The sequence below is a fragment of the Tupaia chinensis genome, unplaced genomic scaffold, assembly GCF_000334495.1.
Source record: "Tupaia chinensis unplaced genomic scaffold, TupChi_1.0 Scaffold000685_1, whole genome shotgun sequence".
NCBI lineage: Eukaryota > Metazoa > Chordata > Mammalia > Scandentia > Tupaiidae > Tupaia > Tupaia belangeri.
In genome coordinates, this window is record NW_006160208.1 from 3,101,503 (window position 1) to 3,125,009 (window position 23,507).

The following is a 23,507-nucleotide window of genomic DNA, read 5'->3' on the forward strand; positions in this document are numbered from 1 at the left end:
AGAATGGAGGAGAAGGGATTGCGGCGTGACCATCCCCCCTGGGGGATGATTTCTCGCTTTCTGTCTCTATGTCTCTCTTGTCTGTCTTTTGCATATTGAAAAAAAGGCTTGAGCGAAGCACTACAATGCAAAATCACATACAAGTGATCCTTAAGAAAAGCTACCAATGGCAAACAATTTTTAAAGTCCTTATGTTTTCTGCAATTGAATTTCTGCAGTTACAGAAATTCCACTGCTATTCATATTCTCATGGAGGTGTATGCTTTATGTTTTTACAAACAAAAAGAAGTGTCAGCATACCTTTTCTTGAGAATTTATGCTCATTAGATGATATGATCAGTGGCATTGGCTACTATGCTTAATATTATTGTGGCTCCACCATAAGTGTTATTACACATGGTTAATTGGGATAATTCCTTTTTTATTTCAGTTAATTTTTTTAAGAGAGATTTTTTTTTCTATAGGGTATGTGTACTTGCTGGAAAAACAGAGAGGGACAGAGAGACAGAAAGTAAGAAATTACCCCCCAGGGGGGATGGCCATGCTACAATCCCTTCTCCTCTATTCTCCTCTCAGGATCTTGAGCACACACACATACACGCCTGGCATGAGTTTAAGCCACTGGGTCTGGGACTTGAACCACCATTGACTATGTGGGAGTTCAGTGATGTAACCATTACACCATCTGCTGGCCCCAATTGGGATAATTCTTTATGGTTAAAAATGTTAGATAAAACTGACAAGCATTTTAGAGTTTCAGGTTTGAGAGAAAATCTTCGCTGACAAGGAAACTCAAGTTCACTAATGGCTTAGATTGTGTTTCAACTCTGCACAGTGTTCTTGATATTTTTCTGCCTTTATCATTATGTGCAGTTTTAATTACTGTAGGAAAAGTAGGGAAAAAATCATCTTAGTGTACATCTTACTGTAGAAAAAATCATTTAAGAATGATTTTATTTAATTTTATTTATTATTTTATTTATTAATTTATTTAAATTTGACCAGAGAGGGGCAGAGTGAGAGAGAGAGAGAGGGAAAGTGAGAAAGGAAACCACCAGGTCCACAGTTGGCCATGTGGGAGTCCAGTGTCCTTAACCACCATGTCACCTGGTGGCCCCTGAATTTTTGTTTTTATCAAACATAAAAAGATCCTAAATAAATGCTTTATTAATTTTTTAAACATTTCAGCATGGCTTATTTATAAGTATATTCAATCTAAATGGGATGAAAAAATTTTATTAAAATAATCCTAGTGGACAGTGTATATGACTGCCTCATGAGATAAATACATTGTGGAAATATTGTTCTGATTTTTAATTCAAGTCAGTGAAAGATAAATTCCTGGTGATTGCAAAGTGTTTTCTAGATCATTCATTAGGCCCTTTTAGTCAACATTTCTAAATTCACAGTCAATAAATATTTATGAGCTTCCAAAAAAGCGCACTGACTTTTACTTTCCTGCTAAGGGATATGAATGCATTTGACGCTGCTTCCTGAGGAACTCTTTCTGCCAGGGCCTGGGGTGGAGGGGATACTTTTGTTCAAACAGTGCAGTCCCCTCTGCACCCTTCGCACCCCAGGGAATTGTGGGATGAGAGAGGAGCCACATTTACTAATAGGGGCCAGTCAAATCCCTTGTGAGGGCTTTGATGAAGACCCATTGGGTCTTTTGTCCTTGAAAATGTGTAGGCTTCATAGATAAGTGACAGAACAAGGACTCAGTCTGGGGCAGACAGGTGGCGCAGTGGTTAAGGGCACTGGACTCCCACATGGCTGACTGTGGTTCCAGTCCTGGACCTGGCGGCTTGCTTTCTCACTCTCTCTCTCTCTTCCTCCCTCTCTGGTCAAATTAAAATAGCTAACTAACTAAATAAAATTAAATAAAGTAATGAAAATTAAAAAAAAAAAAAGAACGAACAAGGGCTCAGTCTTTCGCCAACTTCACCGGCTAACTACAAACTTACAAGCTATATTCATTCATTCACTCGGTAATTCAGTGGCAATTCACTCAGCACCTGCCATATGCCAGGCACTGTGCTAGAAGTTGGGGAGACAACTGGTGCCCCAGGCATGGCCCTTCCTCTGAGAGGGATACAGGTAAGCAAACAGGCCATGTGATTCAATAGAGCAGGGGCCTTGGGGGGGGGGTACACAGAGTGCCTGAGTGCACAGCAGGGGAATTTGAAACCTAGTGGGTCAGTGTCCTGGGGAAAGTGAGATGCTGAGACCTGAAGGATGGTTTGGAATTTTCCATGTGAAGGGAGAGGTGATGGGGAAAGCTGTCCTTGCAGAGGAAACAGCCTATGTGAAAAGTCCAGTGAAGAGATACTTCAACGCTCTCTGTCTAGCCAGAACATGGGGAGGCCAAGAGGAGATGAGGCTAGACAGGTCAGCTGGAGCTAGATTACAAGGTTGTGTGTGTGTACATATGTGTGTATGTGTCTATGTGTTTAATAAATTATGCTAAGGGATTTTGATTTTGATAGGTAGTGGCAAGCCAGAATAAAGTTGTTTTTGAAGAATTATTTAATTTAATTTATTTATCTTAATTTGACCAGAGAGGGACACAGTGAGAGAGAGAAAGAGAGAGAGAGAGAGAGAGAGAGAGAGAGAAAGCCATCAAGTCTGGGACTTCAACCATGGTTGGCCATGTGGGAGTCTAGCACCCTTAACCACCACACTACCTGCTGGCCCTCAGAATAAAGTTTTGAGGCAAAAGTTTCATAAAGATTTTCCAGACTGTCCTAGCTGTGGTGTGGAAACAAAGATGGGAGAATCAGGAAAACGAGTCACGTGACTGTCATTGTAACCCAGACAGTGAACAATTCTGGACCGAAGAGAGGAAAGGCAGTGACATTTCTCCTCACAGTGGGATTTCGAGTTCACTGGAGGGAAGGAAAATCCAAGATGACACTAAGGAAATTGGGCAGATGGAGGAGTCATCTAGGAATTCAAAAGAGCAACACGGAATTGCTTAGCTGTTGTGTATAATTTTTAAAAGTGAACAGAGCAAATAAATGCTCCCAAACCATTTTGAAGTAAAAAGACATGAAAATGCATTCATAATACTTGGAAGTCTCCGAGTGTCATCCATTTGCTATTATATCATACTCATGGATGACTGTGTTGTACATCCTCTGTAATCTCACGCATGCAAGACATTTGAGGATTGTCTGTAAATGATACAGATGAGTAACCAGTCTCTGCAACACCCCTGACTACTTAACCCTTAAATTTTTTGTGCTTTTTTTAAAAAAATTTATATAGGCAGTTGAAATGAATTCAGAATTGATTTTTAAAGAAAGGGAAGTACCTAGTCCCATGATAAAAAGCTTGGCCAAAATAATACAAATGACGAGGTCAAATTATTTTGCCTAAGGTTGGCCCTCAGCAAAATTGTTGAGGATGGATAAACATTTGCGTCCTTCCTATTTCTCCATAAGATATTCTTTTTTTTTTTTTTTTTTTTTTTTCTTTAAAAGCTTAAATGGGGCCAGCAGCTGGTTGCTATAGGGTGTGTGTGCTCACCAGAGAGACAGAAAGCAAGAAATCACCCCTCAGGGTGGATGGCCACATCACAACATCTTCTCCTCCCTGGATTTTGGGCAGAGACACATACACACTGGCTGTGAGTTTCAAGCCACCGGGTCTGGGACTCGAACTGTGGTCAACTACGTGGGAGTCCAGCAATAGTGACCACTACGCTATCTGCTGGTCTCTCATTTTTATTTACTTCTAACTCCTTAGGTTCCTTCCACTTTTCTTTTCCTGTGACTGCAGAAACCTATCCACACCTGAACTGGCAAATCCATGGCTCTAGATCTTTCTGTCTTCTTAAAGTCAGTGAAATATAACACGGTGGTGTTGTAACCACTCAGGGCCCAGGTTTCTGGGAAAGTAAATCAAGTATACTCACTTATTATAAACTAGCCAATAAAGGAGCCAGGGTAATGATGACTACTAGCTACATGCACTTCCTGCTCAGCTAACCCTGGTGGAGCAAAACAGCAGTGATCAAGCACACCAGGTATGAGTGTGCCTGGCCTCAACCCCTGGCTCCAGTATCTACCAGCTGTGTGATGCGGGGGCAAAATTAGTTAATGCTTCACTTGTAAAATGGGATTCCCATAATGACCTCACAGGGTCATCAGAAGCATTATATGCGAGAAGGCATCAATTACTAATTATGGAGCCTGGCACCTAGAAGATGCTTAATAAATATTTATAATAATTATTATTTTTTTTAAAATGAATACCCTTCAAAGCTTTCACCTGGATACATGAGGAACATAGAAATTTCATCCCAAACACAGGGCCCATGAGGGAATTCTAGAGCAACCCAAGGGATAATTCTTCTTTTTCTTTTGGAGAGGTTTTTGCTATAGGGTGCGTGCGCTTGCCAGACAGAGACAGAGAGACAGAAAGTGAAAAATCACCTCCCAGGGGGGATGGCCACGCCACAATCCCTTCTCCTCCATTCTCCTCTCGGAATCTTGGGCACACATGCACACGTGCCCAGCGTGAGTTTAAGCCACTGGGTCCGGGACTCGAACCACGGTCGACTATGTCAGAGTCCAGCGACATAGCCATTATGCTAACTGCTGGTCCCCCAAGGGAGAATTCTTTAGCTGTGCCTTTGTATTAACAGTGTAAGAAGCTGTGTACTTAGCAGGAACACAGGTCTAGCTGTGCGTATACATTAAACGACACACTTGAAGTCCCCCAAGCTAGAGATTGTGCCTTGCTTGACATTTTGGCCCTAGCACCTGCTGTAAGGCCTGGCCCAGAGTTGGTGCCCAGCCAATTGTGCTGAAGGAACAAATAATAAATATCCTAAGGGGGGAATCTTCTAAAATCAATCCTATTTCTTGACACCACAACTACAAAAGCATTCCAGTGCAATGACAATGTTCGTTATGCGAGAGGGCTCATCAATGATTGGAATGACCATTACAGTTTTACTTAGATTCAGATCTGAGCTTTATGATTTCGCTCTTTCCAATTTTACTCAATGGTGACATTGTGGTTCACTCAATTCTCATCCTAGACATTTCGGAGTAGAAATCTATTCCATTACTCTGCCTAGGAAATGGGTTATCGATTTGCAATGGAGCCTGCAAATCAGTGATGGCCCTTTGTTTTTCATTCAGTTTTTCTGTCCAAGTCTTGTTCCTCTAAAATACATGAGTTATTTGAGGAAAGGCAAAGAAGACTTAGATAAATATTACGTATGAATTATGTAATGATAAGGTTTTTGAACACAACTCTCAAAAACAGCCACAAATATAGGGTTTAAAAAACTAAAGCAAGGACGCTCATGCTGGGTGTGGTGAGGTAAGGGTTTCCAATGACATTTCAGGGCTGTACTGGCACTACATACGAGAGGGTCTTCAAACATTCATGGCAATGCATAGTATGAAAAATATGCATGGATTTCAAAAACGTTAGCACTAAAATAAACTCGTGTTTTAATTCTATTTTTCTACAAACTTTTTGAAGTCCTCTTATATAATAATGTGATATCTTGCACTCTTAAAGAAGCTAACAAAACTCTTTTTTCCTGTTCTCTCGCATCTAAGATGATTTTGAGGCAAGAATGAAAGTAGACTGCAAATGTCATTGACTTTTTCTAGAAGTTGGTTTAGTGGAAAGGCTGAATTATAGAGTTGCAAAGAGATCTTGAAGGCATTTATCTTGAGGGGAGGCAAAGGACACCGAAAAGAGGATTGGACATCAAAAGCAAAAGGCCAAGGAAGAACCTATTTGCTAACGTGCACTAGAAGAGCCAAGTGGTTTTTCTCATGTTTATGTATCTTCCTGTTTGCATATAATGAAAACAGATAATTGGAAGAAAAATACTGTGAAGTGAAATATAATCTTGATCCACTAGAATGACAATCAACCAGGAAGCTTGAGGCTTGTTACCTGAGAGGGATTCAATAAGAATTCATTAAGACAAGTTATTATAAAAAGGGCATTTGGAAAATGTTTCTTGAAGCCAAAGAAATACTAAGAAACCAACATGGCAACCAGGTGATGGAACTGGCTATATCCATGTGGATTGGGAAGATGAACTAGTGATTTTTCTCATTAGCAATGCTGAAGAGCAATTAGGTGTTGCATTTAATTAAATTCAGGTCCATGACTAGGCATAGATGCAGTTATGTGCAAATCAGATAAATCCTGTGTATATGTGTGTGTGTGTGTGTGTGTGTGTGTGTGTGTGTGTAGTCAGAGGAACAATGTGTTAGAGAGGGCATCTTTCAATTCTAAGACAAGATGCACAAATGATATAAAGTAAACATAATTCGCTGTTAATGACAAGTAAATAAATGATCTTGGTGACGAAAATTGCCAAAGGATAAGAGATTCAGGTTTACTTGGGGAACTTGAAAGCCTAGAGAACTGACATTCTGTTTAATGACATGTGCTTACTGGTCTCTCATGCTGCAGAATTGATGACTTCCCAGGTTCATATTCAAAAATACTCCTTGGCTCGGATCGGAATTTTCTTGTGTCCACTTTTCTGTCTGGAGGATCCCAGTCATGCCTAGAAATAAACAAGTGACACATTAAAATAATTCTGAATTCTGGGCCATCTCTGTAGACCAATGGTAAGGGAGTTGGATCCTGGCCCTGCTGGCTTGAAAAACACACTGGGTATGCATGTGTGTGCCCCAAATCCTGCCAGGGTAGAAAAATGGAGAAGGGATTGTGGCATATGACCATGCCCCATTGGGGGATACTGTCTCCCTTTCTGTCAATCTTTCTCTGGGTCTCTCTCTAGCAAGTACATGTGCTCCCTGACAATTAAAAACAAAATCCTAAAAGCTTAAAGCACTTGTATAAAAACACTTGCTGTCAGTTTTCAGAGTTAATTTTAGTGAAAATTTTTACAAGAATCTCTCAGGAAAAAAGTGGATCTACAAAAAATATCATGTTTTGTTAAAGGCATTTCTCCTGTTTCTTATATTTTCTTTTTTTATTTTGAAGACTGTTCTACCGTAAACTCTCATGTGAGAGGATTGCAGACATGCAGGAGTGACCTGGGTCACTAAGAGCAGCAGCATTTGGTTTTGTTAAAAATAAGTGGCAGTATGCTCTGTTAAAACGTGTGAGATTAGCCGCACACTGTATGACCTGACATCCTTGATCCAAAGTGACAAGGAGCAAGCACACGCCAGGTTTGGTCTTATTTCATGCATGTGGCATCATAATTGTCTGAAAAGTACAACAGTGTCACTTGGGCTGACAAGCACAGGAGCAAGTCGTGTGGCAGGGGAGACCCCACGTTGGTGTTAGCCTTGAAGAACCAGGCAACTCTTAATCTCACTGGAATCAGCTCTTTTCCCCAAAACAATATCCTTCAAGAGGCTGTCAAAGAAGGACTTGGAAAGTGAAACTTCAAAGAAAGACATTTATAAAGTCAAGCTTTTCTAGATAGCGGGGGGCCATGAAGAAGGCTTCCTGTGGGTCCATTATTTTTGAGAATGGAGGTTTTTCTGACTCCTGATTGAAGTAATTTTGATTCCATGGAGTGCAATAAAATTCTGACTCCAAGCCATGTTCAAAATAGAAACAGTCTAAGGAATAGAATTAGGGGTGTGTCCTGGCTTTCTACTAAATTGATGAGTAATATTCAGCAAACCCCTTAAATTTTGATGTCAAGGATATCATTCTGTGTCTAGAGAATCATTTCTCAATTTTCAGACATCGCCTTTTCTAAACACATGATTCACCATGTGTAGATTGGTATTAAAATGGGAATCTCTTCACACTTGAGCTGTGTCTATTTTCCTGGTATCCCGTGCCCTGTATGACCACCAATTACTCTTAATACTACAATATGGTATTGAATGAAATTTTTCTGGGGTGAGTATAACAGATAATGTTTAATCATCAGCATTAACATTTTTTAAAATTTGTATTTATTAATTATCAGTAAAGTATAAACTTTGAATTTAATCAGTGCTGAATTTGATTCCTAGTACAGACATCCTAACTGTATGAGCTGAATAAGTCACTTCAATTTTCTAAGTCACAGGGTCTTTCTCTCCATAACCAAACTTAGCTCGTTGGGCAGTTCTCAGAATTAAATGATATCATACAGAAAACATGCTGAGCCTAGTGCTTGGTTCATAACGAGCTCTCAATAAAGGTTGCCTGTAAGTAGGAATGACGATCCTAATCCTAATAAACTCTGATACAATAAACATGTGTTTATAAATTTTTATTTTAGTGTATATAATGTTACAAAAATATTCCAGTGGAGAAAGAGAACTTAGTATCAGTTTCAAAAGCTGATGTAAATGAATCACAGACAGACACTTATTAACTAATGCCTCATTTATAATTTACGAATAGCTTTCTCTGTTTTCAAAAAGATAGTTTATTAATGGAACTAATACTTCCAACCCAAGAAAACTGAAAATCAGTTGCACAGTTACTAATCTGCTATGTCAAAGAAAATGCATGCTAATTATTTCTATTTAATTTGTCTCCTGTATGCATTGATTGATTAAGAAGTAGAGATTGTGCCCCTATTATTTCAGGTATAACTTAGAGCACTTCAATATTGTAGACCAAGACTGAAATCTCAGTAGAAGAGGTCAATATAGCACAGAGGCTCCTTGATTTGTGATGTGTTTTGTCCTATTATACCCATCTTAAACTAAAAATAACTTAAATAAAAAGTATATTTAGGGTCAGCCCCTTGGCCTCTGGTTAAAGGAGCTGGGTTCCACATGGCCAACAGCAGTTTAAGAGTTTAAGTCCTACACCCTATGGCTGAGAAACATGCTGGGTACACATAAATACATGTCCAAAATCTCAACAGTATGGAGAAATGGAAGACAAAAGATTACAGCATGACCACTTCCCATCATGGAAGAGACATGCTTTCTTCCTCTCTTTTTGTGTCTCTATCTGCAGAGCATACATGCCCTCCAGTAATTAAAAATAGTTAATTTTTTTTAAGCTTCAGGAGGTAAAAAAAATTGTTTTATTTACTTTTGTGTTAGATCCATTATCTAGAATTTATCTGATACATAATGGGTATTCAATGACTATTTGTTAAAGAATTTAAAAAATTAATTATTAAATAAAAGGAAAATGCATTTAATACGCTTAACTTACTGAACATCAGAGCTTAGTTTAGTTTATCTTCAATGCACTCAGAACAGTTATGTGAGCCCACAGTTGGGCAGAACCATCTAACACAATGCCTATTTTATAATAAAGTGTTGCATATCCCTTTTAACTTATTGAATATTGCGGGGTCAACACATAGTGTAGCAGTTACATTGCTAGACTCCCACATGGCCAACTGTGGTTCAAGTCCCAGACTTAGTGACTTGAAATTCATGCTGGGCATGTGTGTGTGTGTGTGCCCAAGACCCCAGGAAGAGAATGGAGGAGAAGGATTATGGTGTGGCCATCCTTCTTGGGGGCTATTTTCTCACTTTCCCTCTCACTGTTCCTCTCTTCTTCAGTGAGTGTATATATATCTACATATACATATATAAAATGTTGAAATAAATATTGAAAGTGAAAAACTGAATGGCTTGCTTCCATTTTGCAACATCATGAAAGAGTATCATACCTCCCATCACTAACCTGAGAAAAGTCAAAGCATAGTTTCTACTGAATGCATATTGCTTTCACACCATTGTAAACTTGAAAAATCTTAAATTGAGTGATCATAAATTGGGGAACGTATATGTGTGGGTTAGTAAGCGTATACATAGATTCTCTCTGTAAGGTAGGCACTGATTCTTCGCCTAGATCTCATGAGATCTGTTATGATACTTTTAAAATCCTAAGCTAAAAACAGGCTCCTTTGGGGGAAAGGGCCTTACTTTTCTGTTGAAGACCAGTCTCTGGGTCGCATGGGTGGGACTGGAGGCGGAACCTGTGGGGGAGGCACTGGAGGAGGCGCATCTTTAAAGGCATCGGTGCCGTTGTCAGAGTGGCTTTTGGAGAGAGGTCTGTAGGTCTGGGTCTTTGCAGCCGGGTGCGACTGAGCCGTGTAGGGTGGGTTGTACAGCCCTAACATGAAAAGAACAAACACAAACCAAAAACAGAAGCAAATACCATTTCAAAAGTGCACTAAATTATTCATACCCTTTAAAACATCCAAGGATGTTGCCAAAAATATGATCAGTAAGTATATTCATAATGCACACATTAGATATGGTATATTCTTTGTTAGTGTATTGATTTGCTAATTACTCATAATTAATTATGGATTTATCACAAGCACAGATCACAGTAAGTTTTCGTTAATCATTTAGGGATCAGTAATAATTGAGACTGGCCCTAGGAATCAACTTATAGGCACTCAGCAAAAATTTTCCTGGATCATATGAGTTAGTGGCATAGTTAAGGTTTCAGAAGAAGATTCAACTTGCTGAGAACTGTTTCCCAGCATCTTCTGATCCTTGAAGAGTTCTGATTTACACAGGGCAATTATCAAACAGAGGATTGAACACGCTGTGTCTGTGAGATGATACTCAGAAGGAAACATAAGCCCTTGGTAAGCTTACAGCACATCTGGGACATGAGGCAGGGACAGAATGATGACAAAAAGTAACTGGTTACAGATGATAAAGACAAAATGAGGAAAAGACATTAAAAATGAAAGGATGTTTGAAGACGGTAGATGGGCAGAGAAGATATTATAGAACCCATGGGTGTAGGGTTAGTCCTGAAGATTTAGTTCCATTAGGTGGGGAGAAGAAAGTGGCAGAGATGGCATAGGCAAAAAAAAAAAAAAAAAAAAAAAGGCAAAACCAGTACAAGACTTCAAGAAGTGGAATGGCACATCAGTAGAAAAAGACTAGCTGCAGTTGCCTTGTCCACTGATTAAATGATAAAACGCATCGGGCTCCATACAGTAATACGTGACTGCTATTTACTAGTTAATCATGTGATACAGACTTTCATATTAAAAACATTATACAGATTCTAAATTCCCCACAGCCTCAGTCTCTGAGGCTTAAGTCTTTGTATTCTCGTTTGCTTCTTCCTGGAAGTTTGTGCAAGTTTCCTTGACCAATGAAAAGAGACAAAGTTTGCACTTACAGCGTTGCCTGGATTCCATAGTCAGATCTGAACTTTCAGCTAAATAAGGGGAGTGAGTTTAGTGTACCTGTGACCAGGACTAAAAGTAGGGAGAGAGGCAGCCCATGGTGGCTGAGGTGGGTAGATCCCATGTAGCCAACAGCACAGTTTGAGTCCCAGACCCGGCAGCTTGAGAAACCCACCAGGCATGTGTGCATGCGTGCACGAAATTCCTGCAGGAGGGAGAAATGGAGGAGAAGGGATTGTGGCATGAACATCTTCTGTGTGTGTGTGTGTGTGGGGGGGGGGGGTGTTTCTCTTTCTCTCTGTGTGTCTCTCTGGCAAGCACATATGTCCTCTAATAAAAAAAAAAAAAAGAATAAAAAGTTGAAGGGGAACATCTTAGCAGGTCTCCTGGAATTATTTGGAGAAGCCAGAAACTAATACCAGAGATGTTAAAACTTATTAAGCTTGTTTTTACTGCTTTTTCTTTTATTTATGTTTGGTGACTATAGAGCAAAATCCCTAATAGCAGGTCTGAGTGCTGGTCTTTGGGTGTCAAGGACCGAGAAGCCTCAATGGTTCTGTAGTTAGACTGACAAGGGGATCCCCTGCCTATCTGAAACTTGGAGCTTGTTTTGAAGAAAGGGGAAAAGAGAGGGAAAAAAAAAAAAAAAAAAAGACAGCCATGCAGCAGCACACTTGAGGCTGGGTGGTGAGAGGGGGCCCTAGGAGGAGTCCCTTGGTGCAACATTTAAGAGAAAGTGATGTTTACGATCCCTCATTCCAGGCTACCGACACACTCAATTCCACCAGGAAATGCCCAGAATTGAAAGTCTTCTCATCACAACCATTGGCAACTCGGAGTCAGAAAAATGGCTCAGCCAAGTGGGATTTTTCAAATCTTTCAATGAATGGTTGCATTTTGAAGCCAAAACATGGACAAGGTCACAAAATACTTCGCTTGGCTTGTTTTTTGTGAAGTGTATCTGGAAGATCTTACGCAACTGTATTGAGTCTCTGCTGATAAAAGAAGATCTTTATCTTATTTTGTACCCGGGTTACAGTCTGTTCTTTCATGCTGGCCTTCACACTTTGGTTAAACATTCCTGAAGCAGAGAATAAACTAACAGTGGGAATGGATGAGATAATACAGTATTCGTTCTCATTTCCATGAAAAAAGATCAATCCTGTTGTTATGCATGCCCTGAGAAAAGAAACAAAGCATCCTCTTCACTGTACAAACGGAAAACACATGCTCCAACAGAGTGGTTAAAAAAAAAAAAGGGACTGTGTCTTTCTCCCAAACATTGTCCAACGTCAACATTCATTGCAAGCAAAGAAGCCCGTCCTACCTGCGTTGTATGTGTAAGGAGTGTTATACATGTCTCTGTCATCATCTAGAAAACGAAACATAAATATTATGGTCATATAGACTCGGTCACCATATCATCACAAGTCAGCAGAACTTCAGAGAAACAACAGACGTTTGTAAGAGAAGCCATGTATTGTTCCCAGTATGTAAGCCCACTTTCTATTTTCAAATATTGCTCGTGCTGAGCCTCTGCAGACCTTCCCTGTCTATGACATTTTTGCCTGGCGGCTCTCTTCATAATGTACGAAGTGAGGGCATGCGAGGGCACTTCGAAAAACTTTGGGGAAAAAGGAATTAAAATACAAACGCACTTTGCTGCAATCCCTTCTCCTCCATTCTCCTGTCGAGATTTTGGGCACATGCGCACACACACACACACACACACACACACACACACACACACGCCTGGCATGTTTTTTAAGTCACTGGGTCCAGACTCAAATCACCCCGTTGGTCATGTGGGATCCGGCTGCCCTAACCACCACACCATGGGCTGGTTTTCCATAAACTTTTTGAAGACCCCTGTCATTCCTTGGTCCTCACTTCTCCAGGCAGCCTTCTCTTCCAGATAATAGATTTTTTTTTAGAAAAACGCTTTAAAGATCTCTTGCCATGTGTGCTGTGCAGGCTTATCAGACCTCCCTATACTCTGTCTTGATAAGGTGCTGGTGAGGTGGACAGAGGAGTCTGTGTAAGCAGACAGCGCACTGGTTAGGTTGAAGGACCAGAGTCCCCAGCAGTCCTCCAAGGGACATCTCATAAGAGGCTTCCTGGCAGCTCAGGGGTGAGGCAGAGTCATCTGTGATTGTGACGGCTGGTAAAGGAGGATAAGGAGGAATGGTGAAGAAAAAAGGGGGTATGGAGTTTGTTGGGGAAAAACCTATGCAAAAGAGGAGTGTGTGTGTATGTATCTTTCAACCCACAGAGACGGAACAGAAAACGCCATACATACCCGGCTTGTGCACCATGTGGATCTGCTTAAACATTGTCTTGTACCAGTCCTTCGGCCGGTCAACTGTCTATAAACAAGAATGTCCAGCAGTTACAAAGCTGGTTTCAAATCATCGGTGCTCCTTAATCTCTTCATGTCTATAGTTTATTGTTTTAATAGCAGGCTTCTATTCTGCGGTAAAAACTTTGGACTATTATTACTCGATGATCATTTCAGCAATTTATCCGGTTATGTATACGGCTTGTAAATATATTACCCTGTGTTTGAGTTTAGGCTGAACCAGAGCATTCTATTCTATTCAATGCTATTGTTTTATTCTTTCAAATCATGGCTAAGCCCAGCACTAGACAACTGATATTTGCACAAACATATTTATATAAAATTCACTGAATAAAAGTTACTGTTGTAATAGATTGCTTACCTACTTGTGGTGATAATTACTTTTTTAGAATTATTTATTTAATTTTATTATTATCCTTTTTAATGTGACCTGAGAGCGACATAGAGAGTGAGCGAGAGAGAGAGAGAGAGAAAGTGAGAAAGCAAGTTGCCAGGTCCAGGTCTTGAACCATGGTCAGCCATGTGGGAGTCCAGTGCCTTAAGCTCCATGCCATCTGCTGGCCCCAGTAATAATTACTTTTATCCTTTAATTTTTTTAATTAAGTAGTCTGTTAAGATACTTCATTTCTAGAATGAAGTGGGGACTAGTTTTTATTCACACTATATTCTGATATGCACAGATATAGAGAAATACATTTGCTATTTACTAGTCTAAATTACTAAACTACTGAATGACATAGACAATCCAGAGTCCTGGCATAGGTAGAAAACAGTAGTTACTGTTTTAAAAAGTGGTTAACATGATGCTAGAGCATCTATAGCATCTGCCTTGCTAAATTGTAATTCTTTGAGAGTAGATGTGTCTCATGCACTCAAGGCTTCGGACTCAATAGAAATAGCAGATTGCAGTGGAGGGAGGAAAATAATGTTGAATTTACAACCAAGATTACAATCTTCATTTAATTAATATTTATTACTTCCTAGTAATACAAATTTGGGTAAGTTACGTAACCTTTTCAAACCTCTTCATTCTAGACTTTTCCTACAGTGGAAATATTGAAGGAAAGGGCCAGCAGGTAACGTAGTGGTTAAGGTGCTGGACTCCTCCATGGCCAACCGTGGTTCCAGTCCCGAACCTGGCAGCTTGCGTTCTCACTTTCCCTTTCTCTCTCTCTCTCTCTGCTGAGTGCATGTGCCCTGTAGCAAATTACAAAAAAATAACACTCGCAGAGGGTGAGAAATAGGGGTAATATATATATATATATATGTAAAACTAGAAACAGAAAATTGATGATGATAACATGTATGATTAAGCCACTATACTGAATATTTTGGATGGGAAATCACATTTTGTATGCTATGGCAATGCTCAGGGAATGAATGTAAATTAATGAATTAATTTTAAATGTTTCAGTAGAAAATTACAGTGTACTTGCAACTAGATTCTAGCTTTGTCCAGAGTTTTAGTTTAACGTATTTTGTGAATCAATAAAATAATGGGAAAAAATGTAAAAAAAAAACAATGACAAAATGAAATAAGTAATACTTTTTAAGCATTGAGGGGAATATTGATGGGATGTGTGTCGAGTCAAATGGTGGGAGCTGGTGGGAAGGAGTGCGGTGCGGAAGAAAGACGATCATTTACTGCTTCAGAGTACCTGAACGTGGCTCTTCGAGGGGCATTTGTTCATAAAAGACCAATTTCTCTTGCACGAGGCTTCATGTCTCTGACAATATTAAAGCCACCGATCATAAGGCATCGCCGTGAGCCCGAGTGCTTGCCAGTCATACCTGGACCAGCCAATGGTCACAAGGAGCCCTGCGAAGTCAGTCAGATCACTGTATATGGGAATGTGTCTTGACGGACAGAATTCTTCTCTTCCCTTGCTCGAGGGCCTATATCAGGCAGGATCTGAAGTTATGCCATCTGCTAGCTTTATATGGTGAGCACAGAGACGCCAGGAGATGCCCAGCTGGCTGGCAAAGCAGACTATGAAGCTGGTAAAACGGGAATGTTAAAACTCTACGCCCCTTTCTAAAAGAAGTACTCGAGGCATTTCAAGTTTCTTTTATAAATGTCATCACAGAGATTGCCTAATAGCGAGATGGAGAAAATAGAAGTTACTTCAACTCGAGAAAGTGGACGTTTGCGTGTGTCCTTATGAATCACTTAGCAGGGGCAATAGCTACCAGTAGTTCAGTAGGCAGCTGCGGTCTCTAACCTGGACAGAAGAGACCTGACTGTCTACATTCTTCTAGTTTTCAAAACATCAGAGCTCTCTACAGATTTAACCAGCAGAGAGTTTTTTTTTTTTTAAAGACCTATTTTCTTACAGTGATTCTGTGTTATTTTGCTCCTTTCCGGCTTTGAAAATGCTCAGACAAGTGTTGTTTGCAGTAGAGGACGAGAATCTTGTATTTCACTTAACTAGCTGGCCTTAATTACAGAGTCTCCTGGGATCTGAGCCCCAGTGATTTTGTTGTTGTTGTTTTTAAGAGTGGCAGTAAAAGACTAACATAGACATCCCAGGTCACATGAGAGAGGGCGAGCTGGGGAAAGCTGCTTCCCTTCATTAAAATAACTCAGAAGTGCCATTTGTTGACTCTGGGCTTTCTAGAGCGTCTAGATTACTTTAGAAACTTCTGTTTCCTCGGTTATGTTGGCTGCCTAAAATGGTACCACCACACGGTGCATGGCGACAACACTGCCTTTGCTGTGTACATTGGGCGGGAAGCTACCGCGAAGCCATCCGAGTCTGTTAATTATTACTTTCGTCCAGATCAGAAATAAAAACAACCTTGGAGAGTCTTGACCTGCTGTGGCTCAGAGACGGCCTGATCCAACATTTATAAACACAGCTATACTTGGAGATGTGCTCCGTAGGGCTGCAAGACAGTGAGTGTGAATAGAAAAGGAGTCTGCAGACCTGTGCCTTCTCTTCAAAGTGTTAAGGACCTAGTAAAAGCACAATTGTACATAAAAACTCCGTCTCCTTATAAGGCACTTTCAGGTTGCTCACATTTTCTTTGCTATTTTATAGAAGGGAAACTAGCATGAAATATTTAGCGTATGTGTTGGCTTATGCATATCTAAGCATGCTTTTTATTTGGCAGTGGATAGATAAATACTGTAAAAATTTTAATATTGGTTGTTTTCATGAACTATCTTCAATATGTCAGTTTTTCCTTTTAAAAACAAAGGAAAGCCCTACGAGTTAGGAAAAAAAAAATTCTTACCAAAAAAAATTAAAATAAAATATAAGGACCAGCTTTGCATGTCCACTTTTATATATCATTTACTGACTTAAAAATATACCTAGAGATTTCAGATAAAATCTCTTCAGACAGAATCTATTACTGCATAGAACTAGGGGTCTCTTGTGCACATACTATGCCTAAAAAAATTAATCCCACGAACTCCGAGGCACATTGTTGCTCCGATATTGTATTCTTACATTATTTACAGCAACAACAAAAAATCAGATGTAGCCATTTGAGCCAGACATCTTCATAAGGAACCCCACAATAACACACCATCATCAGAAATGTAATCGTCAGAAGATGAAGACTATGAAGTCACAATCCCTGAACTTATTTTGTTACTTAAATATGACAATCATCAGTTTCAACACAGATTTCTCAGGGCTTTCTAATTAGTCACATACAACACCCCCACAGTCTGAAAAAACCTCATTAACAGCTCCACAGATTTCTTTTTGGCTTCTGATCCTAATACAGATGCCTAGAACCATCCATCGTTAACTCTTCTCTCTGTATATTAAACAAGCAATCACCCATGTAATAAATACAAATTTAGGGAGAGAAGAAAATCCCCATACTTTGCTTTGGTTCTTTCTGAGTGCTTCCGGTCTTAACCACTGTCTTTCTCTGTCTTATCCATTATCTTTGGCACCCCAGGTTTGCACTCCAGGGCGGCAGCTCTTGGCAACAGCCCAACCCCGTATTGCAGGCAGGGTATGCAGCCGGAGCTCCATTCTTGCACCTCCCCCCAGTTTCACCTGCAGAGATGCTGTAGCCCTCATCCTGGCTTCCCGGTCTTCCTTCTCCGGCTAGCACCAACCTTCTCTTCCAAGGACTCGGTCAGCAAGCAGCTGCCTGCCCCGTCTCTCAACAGCCGCCTCTGCTACTGCGGAGCTTTGCCAGAAGGGGCTGCCCCGACACACTGAGCCACGTTTTGGCAGAGTTTAAAGACTGAAAAATATTCCAACACTTTCACTATCATCCCCAGAGAGCTCTCAGCAGGCGCAGCTGAAAGGGGACACTAAAATGTGTACTTTTCTTCAGTTTTTCCTGTCTATGACATTAACTCCCTTCGCTGAAATCATCTCACCTCCCAACTTCCAATTCACAGCTCCCCATCCCCTGGTGTGAACACACATCCATTTCCAGAAACAAATCACTGATTTATTTGCAATGCATGTGGGAATTCAACGCAGCCAAAGAATTCACATGTGCTTGTTCCTTTCCTTTTTCTTTTTTTCTATTGCCCTAGCCCTCTTTGGTACAAGGTACACAACAACAACAACAACAGAACACAACCTCATTTTATCATTTCACAAAAATCACAATTTTCATGACTTTTAATTAAAAGGGAAAAACAGATTGGGTAATTCTCTTCGACCGACAGCTTTTTCTTGGCCACACACAGCATAATATTCATGAGAACTCAGACGGCACAGAGAGCAATCCTCATTATATAAGACCCTAGGAATGCACAAAGCCACGGACAATCCGTCCTTTGTGGAGCCTGTGCACAGGCCCAGAGCGACGCACACGCTGGCATTTCCTACCGTTCTAATTGCTGTGGGGATTCCGGATTCATCCACTGGCCCGATCCCCGGGTAATGCGGGGCTTTGATGACCGTCACTCTCTTCTCCTCCTCTGAGGACCGGTACAGTGGGATGGAGCTGCCAGAGGTGCCGTCCAGAGACTGCGCGTGCTGGGAATAGGTCTCTGTGGAATCTGCAGTAGACGTGGTGAAATAAATCCAGTTCGTGAAGAATCATAAATTGATAGTGTCTGTCACTGGTTAGCAATGCCAGCTGTCACACGGTCCGCACTGCCATCACTCTCTTTGAACTCGTTTGCCTTACGACCGAGCCACTCAGTGGCTATTGGACACGTGTATATTAAACAACAAGGATCTCGCTGAATAACGTTTAATGATAAAGGATCCTTTAACAATAAAGGACCCTTTAATAATAAACCATCTATCTCAAAGAATACCATTTGCTGAATGACTATGTGGCAACCGTTTTATTAACATTTTCCCTGCATTACTTCCAGTAATCTTGGGCGACAAAGGATGTGGGTGGGGGCAAGAGGCAAGAATCAGCTTTTTAGATGAGGAGTCAAAGCTGGGACAAGGGAATTAATTTTCCTCAGCTCATACTTTACATTCATAGTATCTGTGATATCGCCGATTATCGTAATTTGAAAGTACGAAAACATGGGACCAGCAGAAGGCATGATGGTTACGTCGCTGGATGCCCAAGCAGTCAACTGTGGTTTGATTCCTAGATCTGGTGACTTAAACTCACGCCGGGTGCATGTGCATGTGTGCCCAAAATCCTGAGAGGAGAATGGAGGAGAAGGGATTGTGGTGTGGTCTTTTCCCCAGGGCATGAGGAAAAGGCTCTTTGTCTCTCTGTTCTCCCTGTCTTACTGGCAAGCACACATGTCCTATTGCAAAAACCTCCCTTAAAAACAAAAATGAAAGGGACCAGCAGTTAGCGTAATGGCTACGTCACTGGACTCCCACGTAGTCGATCGTGGTTCACGTCCCAGACCCCGTGGCTTAAAACTCATGCCGGGCGCGTGTGCGTGCATGCCCAAGATCCCGAGAGGAGAATGGAGGAGAAGGGATTGTGGTGTGACCATCCCCCCTGGGGGGTAATTTCTCGCTTTCTATCTCTCTGTCTCTCTCTGTCTGTCTGGCGAGCACACGCGCCCTATAGCAAAAAAAAACCTCTAAAAAAACCCAAAAAAACCAAAAAAAAAAAATTTAAGTACTAAATGTATTTTTAGACAAAAGGCATGACTAAATGAGCCAATGTCAGTGATTTCATAAAGTGAAAACAATAATTACTTAAAAAAACTTTCCATCCAAACACAGATTTGGATTTGAATGCTTACGAATAAATGGTTTTAAATTATTAGAATTAATTCTCATTTAAATAGTGAAGATGGCCATAAAGCTTAGGTTTTACTTTAAAGTTTTAAAAAGCATGGCTTTTTACCTTTCAAGGCAAAAAATTTCTCGAAGGATGCAAATTAGATGAAGCATATCAAGCTCTTATCTTCATGTTATCTTTATTAATTTCTAGTATACTTTAAGAAGCAGCAGAATACATAAATGTACTTTATATGCTATTTGTTCTTTAATCAAAGATATTTTTGAAAATCAACATTATCACCATTCAACAGGTATAATTGATAATACTACTTGATACTTTCCTGTAATTAATTTCAAATTTTTGGATAGTCGAGAATAATTATTTTTTCATACTATTTATTCCATGGCTTACCACTCAGAAAAAAAATTGTTGTTTTTTTTTTATATGGAAATGAATAAGTCCTTATGTTAGAGGGTAGGCTTCATTGATACATTCAAATATACGTGTGTGTCTATATGTTTTATAGCACATGTAAAAATCACATATATAAGCCACATATGATTTATATTATCTCTCTATCTACCTATCTATCTGTCTACATAGTAACCTCAAGTAAGCTTTTTAAGAAATTTAATTCTAAGGTATAATTCATTATAACATTTATAACTGCTATTGTTCTTATTGTGGCTATTTTCAATTTAGTTTGCATCAGAAAAGCAGCTTCAGTAAATTTTTGTAATAGAATAGACAAGGTTAAGAATAAAACTGCTGGGGCCAGCAGGTGGCATGGTAATTAAGGCACTGGACTCCCACATGGCCGAGTGCGATTCGAATTCTGGACCTAGTAGCATGCTTCCTCACTTTTCCCGTCTCTTTCTCTCTGTCTCTCTCTCATGAGTGCATGAGCCCTATAGCAAATTAAAAAATAAATAAATAAATAAATAATTCTTTAAAAAAAGAAAGAAGAAAATTGCTTTATGTGCCCTTGAGTTTAAAAGGATTATCTTTTCCAAGCTATTCCAATTAAGACGCAACTTGATGTATATGTTACTCTAATTGACTTCCTATTTAATTCCTAAAAGGACCTGAGCAGGCAACCATGATGCTAGTATTCTGATCTGCAAAATATGCTTTTGGAAGTAGGAGGTGCTAAATCCTGGTCTAAGTAGCGTCAATTCTGTTTTCGTAAATGCTTCACAAGATCCTAATGGGCCTATAGTCTGTACAAGTTAGTCTTTTATTATTCTCTCACACGGTCCACTAACTCTGATCTTAGCAATCTTTTGCAAGCTATAAATGTTATTGATGGCAAGGTAGCTTCTCTTCAGAATCTGTCACAGTATTGGCCCACTGCAATTTGTTCAAGGTCTAAGGAGAGAATTTCTTTCCACGTAGAATCATTTTCATGTAAAATCTACTCATTGGTATATTGGAAAATCAAAGCCTGTCTAGGTTCTAATATTTGTATTTTTGTTTGGTAGGGTGGGGGTTAGAGTAGGACCATAATTATTCAGTAAGACAAACGGGATCAAAAGTCAGACTTTGGTAATAATTATTCATAAAAATTTATAACTAGAATACTTTGTAGAGTTTTATTTTACATGTGTGACAATGCAGAGTTCCATTAAAAAAGTCTAAATATAGTGGACTCCCAGTATAATGGCTGGTTATTAAAGGGAAAATTTTGTCACAAGGAAGCTCTGCTTTCTTATACGCTAAAGGACATCATTATAGGCCCATCGATGATTCTCAGGAGTAGCGTGAGCAAAGGCACAAGTGTATTTAGATTTTTCATTAATGAGTCCCATGGTTACATTTGAAGTCTTACAGTGACAGAGGGTTTGTTGACCACGGAAATTAGCTTCCAGAACGCACATGCTGGATATTGACATAAAACGTTCCTTGATACACTAATACCATCATATTCTTTTTTTTTAATGATTAAATTTTGTCAAAAAGCATGTGAGCTCACCAGAAAGAGACAGGCAGAGAGATTGAGAGAGAGAGAGAGAGAGAGAGAGAGAGAGAGAGAGAACCTTCCATGGGGCAGGATCACACTAAATCCCTTCTCTGCCATCTCTCTCTCCTTTTGGGATTTTGAGTGCACACCCACATGCACTTAGCATGCACCTCCAGCCTCTGGGTTCAGAACTCAAACCACAAAGTTGGCCATGTGGGATACAGCCACCCTAGCCATCACGCCACAGGCGGTCACTAGAATCGTACTCGTAATGCATGAGTCAATGTTGGGGGAAGGCAGGAGAAGCGAATTGTTGCTTGCTGTCAGAGAGGAAGTGATAGAAGTCCTAAGTTTCTGTTTCTCCCTGTGGCTGGTTTGTGGTGGCCACAGGGTCAGTCCTCTTCTTCCCAAGAGGTGTTAGCTAGACATGCTGTTTTCAGTCTTCCCCTCTGCTCCTTGTTGCCCTGGAAGCTATTTACTCAACATCATGCAAACCTTGTCAGCTTGAATTCATATGATGGCTCAATTTGACATATTTTAACATGTTTTTTTATTACATTTAAAAAAAAGGTTTGCCATAGGGCACATGCACTTGCTGGAGAGAGATAGGGAGACAGAGACAGAGAGAGGGAACTTGAGAAAGCACCCCCCCAGTGAGGACAGCCATGCACCAATCCTCTCTCCTCACTCTCCTCTTGGGATTCTGGACACACACGCACATGTGCTCGGTGTGTTTTTGAATCCCCAGTTGTGGGACTTGAAATGCACAGTTGGCTATGTGAGACCTGGCAACTTTAACCACCAAGCCACTGGCTGGCCTTACATTTCATTTAAAAAAAATTATCCATTTAATTTTATGTATTATTATTATTTTCAGAGAGATAGAGAGTGAGAAAGTAAGATACCAGGTCCAGGACTTGAACTGCAGTCGGCCACGTGGGAGTCCAGTGCTTTAGTCCAGTACCACACCACCTACTATCCTCAAATTATGTGTTTTAAAAAAGTTAATTTTTTTCTCATGAAAGAGAGAAAGAGAGTGTGATGACAGAGTCAGAGAGTGAGAGTGCTAGAAAAAGAAAGAGAGATACAGGCTCCCCCGACAGGATCCCATCATGCTGTGAGCCCTCCTCTAGCCCCATAGCCAGCTGGGATCACCAGCAAAGTCTCTGCATTAGGTTGATCCAGGATCCAAACCCTGATAGGCCGAGTGGCTCCAGCACTGCCAGGTAATGCACTATGGCCTGTGCTACCATGTCTGGGCCTTTAAATTACATTTTTTTAAACCTAAAAAATATTTGTTACATTATTTTCTAAATTATCCTAATACATTTAGAAATATTAAATATTAGATCAGATATTATATTATAAAAATGTGGCTATCATTATTGGAACGATGTCTTTTCTAGGAGGCTTCAAAGAGTTTTTGAGCCCCATGAAATATTATGCTTCAAGTTTTTTTTTTTTTTTAATAAATGTTCACTTTCTTTTTCTTGCTGGAGGAGAGCTATATCTTTCATCTAATTCTTAATCCTCAAGGGGTTAAGATTTACCTCTCTACATAAAATTATGGAGTCATTGAGCCAGCCCCATTGGTGCCATGCATTGAGAGCTGGATCCCACATGGCTGATGCAGCTGGAATCCCTGTGCTGGCAGCTTGAAAACATTGCCAGGTGGTGGCCATCCTCCCTCAGGAGTGATTTCTTACTTTCCCTCTCTGTAACTTTTTCTGTCTCTCCAGTGAGCACATGCGCTCTATGGCAAAAGCTAACAAAAACAATAAACGAACAAGAAAATGCCAGATGTGGCCATGAATGTGTGTATGCACAAAATCCTGATGAGAAGAGAAAGGGGACAAAGGATTGTGGTATGTCCATGCTCCATTGAGAGGTGCTTGCTCTTCCCCTCTCTCTCTGGTGAGCGCATGTGCCCTGTGGAAACTTTCTCTTCAAATAAATAAATA

General features: G+C 40.2%; 1 protein-coding gene across 6 annotated transcripts in view; it reads right to left on the minus strand.

Annotated features, from left to right (window-relative positions):
* Window positions 1-23,507, minus strand: part of SORBS2 (sorbin and SH3 domain containing 2) — a 277,647-nt gene that overhangs the window by 71,213 nt on the left and 182,927 nt on the right. For 4 of the 6 annotated variants that reach the window (XM_027776584.1, XM_014592382.2, XM_027776585.1 and 1 more), the window contains 5 exons: window positions 18,260-18,432; window positions 13,389-13,455; window positions 12,417-12,461; window positions 9,858-10,047; window positions 6,436-6,550 (listed from right to left, as the gene is read on the minus strand). In XM_027776584.1, coding sequence (XP_027632385.1) covers window positions 6,436-6,550; window positions 9,858-10,047; window positions 12,417-12,461; window positions 13,389-13,455; window positions 18,260-18,432 — 590 coding nt within the window. Of the gene's footprint in view, window positions 1-6,435; window positions 6,551-9,857; window positions 10,048-12,416; window positions 12,462-13,388; window positions 13,456-17,467; window positions 17,688-18,259; window positions 18,433-23,507 lie in introns of those variants that run through there. The other 2 variants (XM_006160463.3, XM_006160464.3) reach the window with 2 other exon arrangements.